This window comes from Eretmochelys imbricata, chromosome 9, assembly GCF_965152235.1.
Source record: "Eretmochelys imbricata isolate rEreImb1 chromosome 9, rEreImb1.hap1, whole genome shotgun sequence".
Lineage (NCBI taxonomy): Eukaryota > Metazoa > Chordata > Testudines > Cheloniidae > Eretmochelys > Eretmochelys imbricata.
Genome location: NC_135580.1, coordinates 58,832,164 through 58,841,936, shown reverse-complemented (window position 1 = coordinate 58,841,936; position 9,773 = coordinate 58,832,164). Strand labels below are relative to the sequence as shown.

The 9,773-nt window shown below is 51.9% G+C and overlaps 1 protein-coding gene across 1 annotated transcript; it reads right to left on the bottom strand.

The window, feature by feature from the left end:
* Positions 1 to 5,640: 5,640 nt before the first annotated feature.
* BMP15 (bone morphogenetic protein 15) lies at positions 5,641 to 9,513 on the bottom strand. The gene is made up of 2 exons (XM_077826994.1): positions 9,168 to 9,513; positions 5,641 to 6,497 (listed from the first exon to the last, which is right to left on the bottom strand). The coding sequence occupies exons 1-2, from the start codon at positions 9,511 to 9,513 to the stop codon at positions 5,641 to 5,643; spliced, it is 1,203 nt and encodes a 400-aa protein (XP_077683120.1).
* Between the last annotated feature and the right edge of the window lie 260 nt (positions 9,514 to 9,773).

Genomic DNA, 9,773 nt, shown 5'->3' with positions numbered 1-9,773 from the left:
GCCAGCTGCAGCAACATTGCCCTTCCACTCTCCCTTGGCAACCCCACGCAGCTGCCAGCCGAGACCAGTGAATTGTGGCCCAGTGGCTAGGGCCCTGCACTGGCAGCCAGGAGACCATGGGGAAGTCACTCCACCCAGATCCGTGGAAGTTAGGAGGCTCAATATCTCTGAAGAACTGGGCCTGCCCCTCTCTGTGCATCACTTTCCTCTCCCATCCTTTCTCTGCTTTACCAGTTTTGGCTGTAAACCGTTTGCGGGCAGGGACTGTCTCTTTCAAAGTGTTCATGCAGTACCAGACTCCCTGGGCATTGAATAAAGGTGAAATAGAGCAACAAGAAGCCAGTTTTAATTCTGTGCTAATATTCTCCAGTCTTCCCAGCATGCAAAGATTTCCAATGGGAAGTTAGCACATGGATTTTCAACATGACCGTCCTTGCACCACATGTGGGCTCGCACACCCACCCTCCTCTGAGCAGGCAGGGGGCAGATAAGCTGCCATACATATATTTTCTTTGGATCCAAACCCCTTGATCCCACTGGATAATAGCTCAGAAAAACTCTGCAGCAATCAGCATGATGAAAGCCTATGGCACTACCTCATAGCCTCTAGGAAATGCATCACCAAGCCATGACTCACAAGAGAAACATCCATGTTGGAGAGATGACTATGTAAATATCTCTGCAAATGCAGGCTAAGCAACAAAATGCAGCTCAACTCAAACAATCTCAGGGCCCATTCAATGACAGAAGGTAGGGCGACCAGATGTCCCGATTTTATAGGGACAGTCCCAATTTTTGGGCCTTTTTCTTATATAGGCTCCTATTACCCCCACCCCATCCCAATATTTCACACTTGCTGTCTGGTCACCCTAACAAAGGGGTAGTGGCAAACCATTACTTAGGAGAACAACAGTCAAGGGGCTTAAACCCTGTGCCCGAACACTTCTACAATGGACTCAGTTACACTTGGAAATTGTAGGCCATCCTCTGGCCAGGTAACTTTTATGCACCTAAAGGAAGCTGCAACTTGCTGTGCACCTTTGAATCTCTGACTGTACCTGAATCAAACATTCACCTGTAGAGCTTCCTAGATACCTATGTAACTGGCATGTGTAGCTGTGATCCTGTCTACTCAATTATCTAAACAAGCCATTTTCAACAGTGGGAAAACAGTCCTCCCCCCGGCCCTGAAAAAGCCACTTGGCCTTATAAGTTATGGTCCTAGAACATACCAGCATCCTTTTCTCATACTTATTGATTTCACTAGCATAATTGAGGCCATGAGAGCTGTGACATCCCCTATTGGCAGAGGATTGGGGTGACACCTACAGCATACACAGCTCAGCTTCTGTTCCCTGGGCACTTCCCCATTTAACCCTGTCCATGAGGACATTTCATGATACAAGAGATACAGTGCTCCCCCTCAGCTGGAGACTTTGTATTCATTCTTTCTTTGTCCATTTTCCCTAATGTAGCATAGAAGCCACCTTGATGGGAAATACCTGCTTTGTGAATGGAAAGCAACAGTCTGCTACCTCTGTATAAGGATGCTATAGCAGTATGGATCTTTATTATTATTTATATTACTGTAGCAGCAAAAAGCCTCCATCACAGCCCAGAACTCTGTTGTGCAAGGTGCTGTACAAAGACCTGTCCCAAAGAGCTTGCAATCTAACTGTACGACAAGATGAATACAATGAAAAACTGACATGTAAATAGAGCAGACAGATAGGGGAGGGGGAGAACAAAGCAGCAAGTGACCAATGTGATGGCAGTAAAGGGTAGGTTAGTTCCACAGTGGGGTTTTTTGTAATTTTTTTTTTGGGGGGGGGGGGTAGGGATAAGCTACCAAGAAAGAAGAGAAAAGGGATGGGCAGGGGTAGAATGAGGCTAAGGTGAAGGAACTAAGGGGGAACATGGAGCAGACAGCAGATCAGCACAGGGCAGAAGCAACTGGAACTTGCTGCTTTTGAGTGCATGCCCCCAGCTCCCTGCACTGGCTGTGCCTCCGTTTGCTGTTGAGCCTCTGACTGGCTCCTCTGAAGTTTTCCTCTAAGACCACATGGCAAAGGAGAGGAGAGACATGACACCCCCTCCACCCCAGACTCTGGGGGACACTAGGGTGAGGTCCATTGAAGTTAGGAGCCTAAATACCTTTGAGGATTGGGTGCTAGTGTCAGGGGGTTTCCCCAGAGTCAGCAGCTTGGCCAGTGGGAAAGGGAAGAATGTGCTGTTCAAAACGATCCCCCTCTCTTCCCACACACACACACACACTTTAGCACACAAGATTCCCTGAAGCAGAGCTGGTATTTGTGACACTCCTCTGGCCAGCTGTACAGCTGCACTGCCCTGCCGATCAATTTTGCTGCCCCAAAGTCCCGACTGAGCACTGCCAGCCAGGACCCATCCCAGCCTGACGAACTAGAGCTCAGCAACACACCTCTGCATTAATATGGATTTGTTGAATATCTTCTAAAATTAAATGATCCATTCAATAGCTGCCTAAAACCAGACACACCCCTGGGAAATCTGGGATGACTTTACACACAACCTCTGGGTTATGAAAACCCATTGATCCATGGGTACTAAACTTCCACCTGGGGAGGGGCAGCCCTGTGCAAGCCAGCTACCCCCCACCTGCAGCCAGAGGCTGGGGCCATGGCCATGGCCTCGGCCTCCTGAGCAGCAACTCCCCTTTCAGCCTCAGCCCAGGTATTGCCACATCTAGTCAAGCAGCCAGTCTCCTCCCACACTGGCTGGGCATTTAATGCAGCTCAGAGGGGCCCAGGCCAGAGCAGGCCCTGGAGACTGAACTCTGCTCACAGCTGCATAGGTGCAGCTCAGGAAAGCCTGCCACACACAGAGTGGGCGCAGGGATGCTTCGCTGCTGCCTCTGCTCGGAGTGACAGACAACTGCAGGCTCCAAGGCTGGCAGCTCAGGGCCAAGCACCACTTTACATTGCACACTGTTTAGCCTCTTCTGCAGTGTCGCAGAGGTGGACAAGGGCTAGCCCTAGAGATCATCCTGGGCATGTGACATAAGAAGGAATCTGAGTCCTTCTTAGCAAAACATGTCACCTCACTCAGACTCACAGGTTAGCTCTGCAATTGTCCATCTCCTGGCTCTTTTCACAGCTGAGGAGACCACCCCACCCTGCTGGGGAAAGGTGGTGGGTCAGTTCAGAGCCACCATCTTGCCCTCAGCACTGCCATTGATCCAGATTGTCCTTTGGCGTAGCCCAGCTTTGGATCTGAGCTTTGAAGCTTGTGCATCAGTCTGTGGGTAGCTACCATTGTTTCCTTGGCACTGCCCAAGAAGGGCACCCCACTGCTCCAGCTGCTGGGTATGTCACTGTGCCTGGTCTCTGCGCTAGCTGCCAGGCCTTCCTAGCTATCCCAGAAGTAAATCCCCTCACTTGCAGAGGGGCTGTGTTATAGGGATCTTTGCCATAGCATCCCATGGCATGGCCTTGAGATAGTGGCCAAGAGTCCACATGACCTCCAGGGAGATGAAAGAACAATGCCACCCAAACCACCTTCCACTTCCAGAAACACGAAGTTCAGCAGACCCTCTGCCAGTGAGGCAGTCACCAGCCCTGGAACATGCTGAAAAGGGAAGACTAGACAGGGGCCTGGACTCAGCCTGGGGGAGCTGCATAGCAAGATGGGGTCTATTTAACAGGATCAGGATAGAGCCTTGCTTGCCTGAAGTTGTCTGCCCCCAGACTTGGATTCTTAACCCACTCCTTGCCCAGTGGAAATCTACCACATTGTGGGGGGTTAGAAAGACCTGCCAGTAGAGGACAGGTCCCTCCCACCCAAGAGAAGGCTAGGATTCTTTTTAGCAAAACAAACCAATTTATTTACATAACACTTAAATACAGCATATAATAAATAGAAAAGGCTGTAACAGGAATTCATTAGATTATGGCAGGCTACAGAAAGGAAAGCAATGAAAGCCAAGCAACATTGTAACCAGGGTTCAGTGGAACTGGGGAATACTCAGGCTGGTGCAGCAATAGGTAAAGAGGAAAGACTAGGAGAAAGGTCTCTGGACTCTGCTTCTAAGATGCTTTGAACCAAAGGGAAAGAAAAGAAAAAAGGTTGCATTAAACACTAAAATCTCATCCAAGTTGATCTGGGGGAGTGATGGGTTTCAGGTAGTTCCAAGAGAGTCTAAAACACAAGTGTCTAGTAAAGGTGGGCAATTTACTAGAGTTCACAGCTGGAGGGGATTAGCCAGAACTTGCTGGAGGCCTTGCGTGACTGGGCCCTAGTGCTAGGAGATGAGTTGCATCTCAACACCATCGGGCCCTGCAAGGGGTTCCCTTTTTAAGATTAAAAAAAGTTTAGTGCTTCACTTGAAGTGTGTTCTTTTCAGTTCCTAGAGAAGGACTTTTAAAAACTGCCCTTCCCTCTCCCCTGAAGCCATGGCCCAGAAAGACCCAGGGCTTTGAGAAAGTGACTCTCCAGATCCTGTGCTCCCCCCTCACCATGCATTGTCTCTAGAGCCCTCTGGCCAGCCCCTAGCTCACATAGCCCAACAAGCTACTGATGCAGACTACAAAGGTATTTATTTGGACAGGTCAAGTGTACATGTGATCTACTGGGATTAGTGGCCAATGCCAGAGCTGGACAGGGGGACAGCAGATATAGAAGTCACAGGACAGTACCAGCCTAAACTCAAATTAAGTATATGGAAGCCCTTAAAGTGAAGGACCCACACAGAAACCAAAAAGCCAGCACTGGCGAGAGGGAGACATTGACCCATAGGGGGAAGCCTTTGAGTATTAGAACCAATTGGCATCATCGCTCCCTGCTCCAGACTCATTTTAGGTTCCATTTGCCTGCAGAAGATTTAGCTTCCCTGCCCCAAAAATCTTCAGTAGAAGAGGCCCAAGCTCCAGGCATCTCACCTATAACTCCAGCCTAGCTACTATTCCTCTAGAGAGTTCTGACAAGCACATTGCCACCTTCTCCATGGCCCCTTGGTGCATTGGAGCCATGCCCAGTTCCCACCTGGCCACGCAACTGTTCTTGAACACAGATGGAACAGTCTCTTCATACAAGAGGAAGCTCAGAGAGCATCAGACAAAACCCAGATGGCATGACAGTTAGTATATTCTCTAGATGTCAGTCCATCTCACCGCCCTGCCAATGGCTGAGCCATTTGACTAGTCATGCTTCCATCCAGTCCTGTAAAGCTCCCTAGCAGGAAGAGGAGTGCCCCGAAGAGAAGATACAAAGTGGCAGTCCTTTAATACAAGGCCCAGCAAACTCTTCCCTTTAAAAATTGCTATTCCACAACATTTGCATAAAAATCCATTTGTAAAACATCCCAGCAGAGCCCAGTGTCCATTGTGCAATGGAGGCGGAGGACCAAGCCAAAAAAAATTGGACAAACTTTCTTAAAAACCCAGATCCTTGTGTGTGTGTGTGTGTGTGTGTGTGTGTGTATATAGAGGGGGCTGTCAAAAATGCAAAAAATTAAATGCACATTAAGCAAATTACTTCAGACAGCTGGGCATCTGGTTCACCATAGACTGAGTTGGAGTGGGGAGGCCAGGTGAAGGATCACCATGTCTTCATGCAAGCTCAGATGGTTGTTAGACATGGTGAATGGTTCTAGTGGGGAGGGCTTTATCTACAGGTGCAGGACTCTGCTATCATATCTTCATACTCTTTATAGAGGATGCTGCCACTTTGCTCAATCATCAGCACACTGATGGGGCTGTACTTGTAGGGCACACAGGAGGGTCGGGGGACACTCTGGTCCACCAGCTGGTTGATGAAGTTCTGCACGATGGCATGGTTGGGGGAGTTGTAGCCATAGCGCAGGATGCGGGGGCATGTGCCCTTGCAGTACTTGGGGTTGTACCGGTGGGGGGCGATGATCCAGTGGTCCCAGCCCAGCTGGTTGAAGCTGACCCGGAAGGAGTGGAGAGCACACTCGTCCTTCTCAGTGCTGGTCTTCTGCGAGTAGCTGGGGAGATCCAGGATGAGGTTGCCTGCCTGGCGAGCTTTGCGACTCAGCACTGGCCCATCAGGAGTCTCCTTCAAGCCAGCTTTCCCTGTCTTGGCCCGGAGGCCTTTCTGAGTGTCATTGAGGTAGAGCAACAGGAAAGGGTCATTCATGGAAGCAGTCTCCTCCCAGCCAACTTCAGGCTCTGAGCCATCAGCTGGTCCCAGCCAGATACACACATGACTAAGGCGGAGCAGCTGGCTCTTCTTGGAGTCCCAGGCCCATGGCAAAGAGTGGGAAGTGATGTCCCTCTCCTCCCAGCTGTCCATCCTAGAGGAGACAAGGGCATTCCTCTTGCCTCTTTGAGGGGGTGAGAGCTTTGGAACCCCAGCCTCCCCAGCCAGCTGAACCACACAAGAGAGCTGGGCATGAGCCACTAGCAGAGTCTTAGAATAAACCACAGTGGCTCTCACCAGATGTTCACTTCCTGGCTGGATGTTCAGGTGGTAGTCGAGAGTCTGCATGTACCAGGCGCCTATGTGGGGGGGAGGGAGGAGATGGAGTTAGTGTTCCCAAAAGCAAGACAGAACAGCCTCAAACTTACATACAAGCCACTTTGGGGAGTTTGTGCCCATGCTCCTGGAACAGCCAGTGCCCCCTTTCACCCTCTCCTCCTGGAACTGCCCACACCACCTAGGAGGTAGCTCAAACGCTCCCATGCATCTCCTGAAGGCCTCAAAGGGGCACTAAGAATGACCTGGATAGACCAGGCTTTTCTGCCCAGTTTGCTTCTTTAGAAAAAGTGCCACACAGGATTATTATTATTTTTAATGGAAGTAGTTTTGTCCCTAAAGTCATAATTTCGACCTGGTTTTTCCTAGGCGGCTTTATGGACAGCTGGAGATGTTTACATCATTACAGAAATCAAGGAAGTGAAACTTGATTGAGAGGGGAAGCTGTTTTGGTTAATTTAACTCAAGTGTCCAACAAACTGCTGGAGGAATGCTCTGTATCAAGTATCCAGGCTGCTCCCACAGGTGCCCCAGAGAGATCTTTAGCAAGAGAGCCATATTCCTGATCTTCTGAAAGAGACCTTATTCCTTCTAAATTGTTCAAGCTCTTTATGCATCAGAGAGAGCATGAAAGATTTCCTCCCCCACCCGCGGTTTGGAAAGCATCAAGGTCACATGGAAGGCATTAGAGAAGTCCAGAAGGTACAAAGCCCCAGCCAGGAAGGTACTAGAACCAGATTAGCGTATCAGCATCTTGCAGGGCTGCCTGGAGGAGCAGAGACGGATGGGGAGGGAAGGAGAATGCCTGCCAGCACAAGACAAGGCCATGTCAGAGCTGGGAAGAACCTCGGCCCTCACCAAGAAGGCAGGAGTTTCCCTTGAGCCAGTGCTGTGGCAACATCTCACATGGCCTCTGGCTGAGCCTGAACCCCCCTTGCATGTGAACACCTGCCATGGCAAGAGTCATATGCCATTATCCACTTGAGGCAGCCGGGCATAGTGGTTAGGACAGGAGTCAGGCGACCTTGGTTTCATTCTTTAACATGCCGTGGTCTGGTTGTGTGACCTTGAGAGAATTATTTCATTCCTGGGCCTCGTTGCCCCCCCCATGGACACAGGGCTGTCCCAGGAGCACCTCACAGGGGTGGGGGCGGAAGAGGAGCCTGCTCACGGCAAAGCGTGGCCAGACTGATCACATCCCCTTTATTAGAGGCTTGGGAAACAGCTGAGCTTTCCTGGCTCTCCATGGCCTCCTTGGCAATGGGAGCAGCAGGCATGCTGCTTGACACATTGAGACAGTAGCCAGACTCACTCTCTTGCCACAGACCAGCGGGGATGCAGAGCTGTGACTAGGCTGGGCTCCAGCCCTTGAGGAAGGGGGCAGCAACCAGCCCACACCCAAAAATCTTTTTATGGTTCCCAATTAGAGAGCTAACCGGAAGCACTGCTCTTCCTAGCCCAGACTCTGGGTTTGTCCCTATAAATAGCTGAATGAAGGAAACAAGTCTCTGCTCTGGGCCTCTCCCCAGCAGACAGCAGAACACACCCCCTTCCTGCGGCTCCATTTGACATAACAGACTGGACAGTCTTAGTATGAAGAGTTACGCTTGGCTGCTACCTGCAGCAGCACTCAGCTCAGTCATGCAAACAGCTAGCAGCAGATGCCAGGGGAGACCAGCTGGTTGTGACTGAGGGTAGATTGCCGAGTGCCTGGGAGGGCAATACACCTTGGTCAGCTCTCTGGGCATGCAGGTCTCCCCTCCCACCCAGAAGCCCGTGAGAACCAGAGTCCCAAGGTAACCTGGGTCCCTGAGCACCATGCAGCCAGAGAGGAGGAGGGGTGGAAACAAACAGCAGTTGTGTGCAGGGAGGAGTGAGGTTGGCAGCACAGAGGTGACAAGGCAAAGTCGAGAGTTCACTTCCTTGGCTAAGAGCTCAGTACAGTTCCCATCGTGCACAAGACCTGCAGAGAAGCATGGGGGTGGGACACTGCCTTAGCCCTTCCTGTCACTAGCTTGCCCAGCTCCAGGCACCAGGGAGCACAGGCAGGTGCTTTGGACTGGAAAGGGCCAACATGCTGCAGTAACGAACATGGCCATTTGTGCCAGCGTACAGAGCAGAGCATCCCTGGAGCAGGGAGACCCCTGTATCCAGCCTGCCCCCAGCCAGGGGGAGGCTCACTAGCTGGGATCCTGACCTAAAGAACCCACACGGGGGCCAGTTCTGCACAACAAGGCCTGGAGCAACAAGACTCTGCCAGGCCACCTGCTGCCAGAAGATCAGCTCTCCTGTTCTAGTGCCAGTGGGCCAGAGCAGGAGGGAGCTAACGGCAGCATAGAGGAGGGGGACTGAGAGTGGGGAGCTCTGGCAAAGAAGCAGAATCCTCCTGACTGGTGACTTTACAAGCACAATCAGCGTTATGGTAGCAGGGTTCCCAGCTCCCTACAGCTGCCCTTCCAGCTGCCATCTCCTTCAAGCCCTGGGCACTATGCAGCCAGTGCCCCCCATTCAAACACCAGCCCCCTGGGAACAGAACCATTTCCAGGGAGGCACCAGCTCGATCGTCTCCTCCCACCCCCTCCAGCCAACCCCCCAGTGGCTCCACCACCCCAGGAGACCCACCTGCCCACTGCCGGATGGCTCACCCACCCCAGGAGACCAACCTGCCTGCCCCCCTATGCCTAGTGACTCACCTGCCCCAGGCTGCCTCATCTTGGCAAAGGGCCTGACCAGGCGCACAGCATTGGTGCCCAGCTTACGGTTCTGGCGGGGTCTTCCAGACCGGTCTGCCACATTCTGGTACAGGTTGAGCATGTAACGCAGCGGCTGCCCGCTGGCCAGCTGCTTCCGGCGGCAGCAGGGCCAGGCACTGGGGACCTGCTCTAGCAGCATCTGGATGAGGGGCAAGGAGGACACCCCAGCCAGGGCACTTAGGGTAGCTGGCTCCTTCTCTTCCTCCCCCATACTCAGCTCTAGGGGGAGCAGTGCAGCCAAGAGGAACAAGCTCCAAAGGGAGCAGAAAGGGCCCCCTCCAAACATGGCTAAGGGGTGGGTAGCAGGCTGTGGTTACAGGGATGGGCAGGGAGCTCTAGAGAGCTGGTGCTATGGAAGCCACAGAGAAGGGGGAAGCATTCTTCTCCCCCTCCCCAAAGGCAGGTGCTTTCTCCCTAGAAAGGGCAGGGTCCCAGGGCTTTCCTGCTTTCACTCAGCTGTTTCCACGCTGGGCCTTTAGGCAGCTTACTTGGGGGTGAGGAAAGTTTTGAGGCAGAATCAGACAATTTCTCTTCCCTGCCCTATTG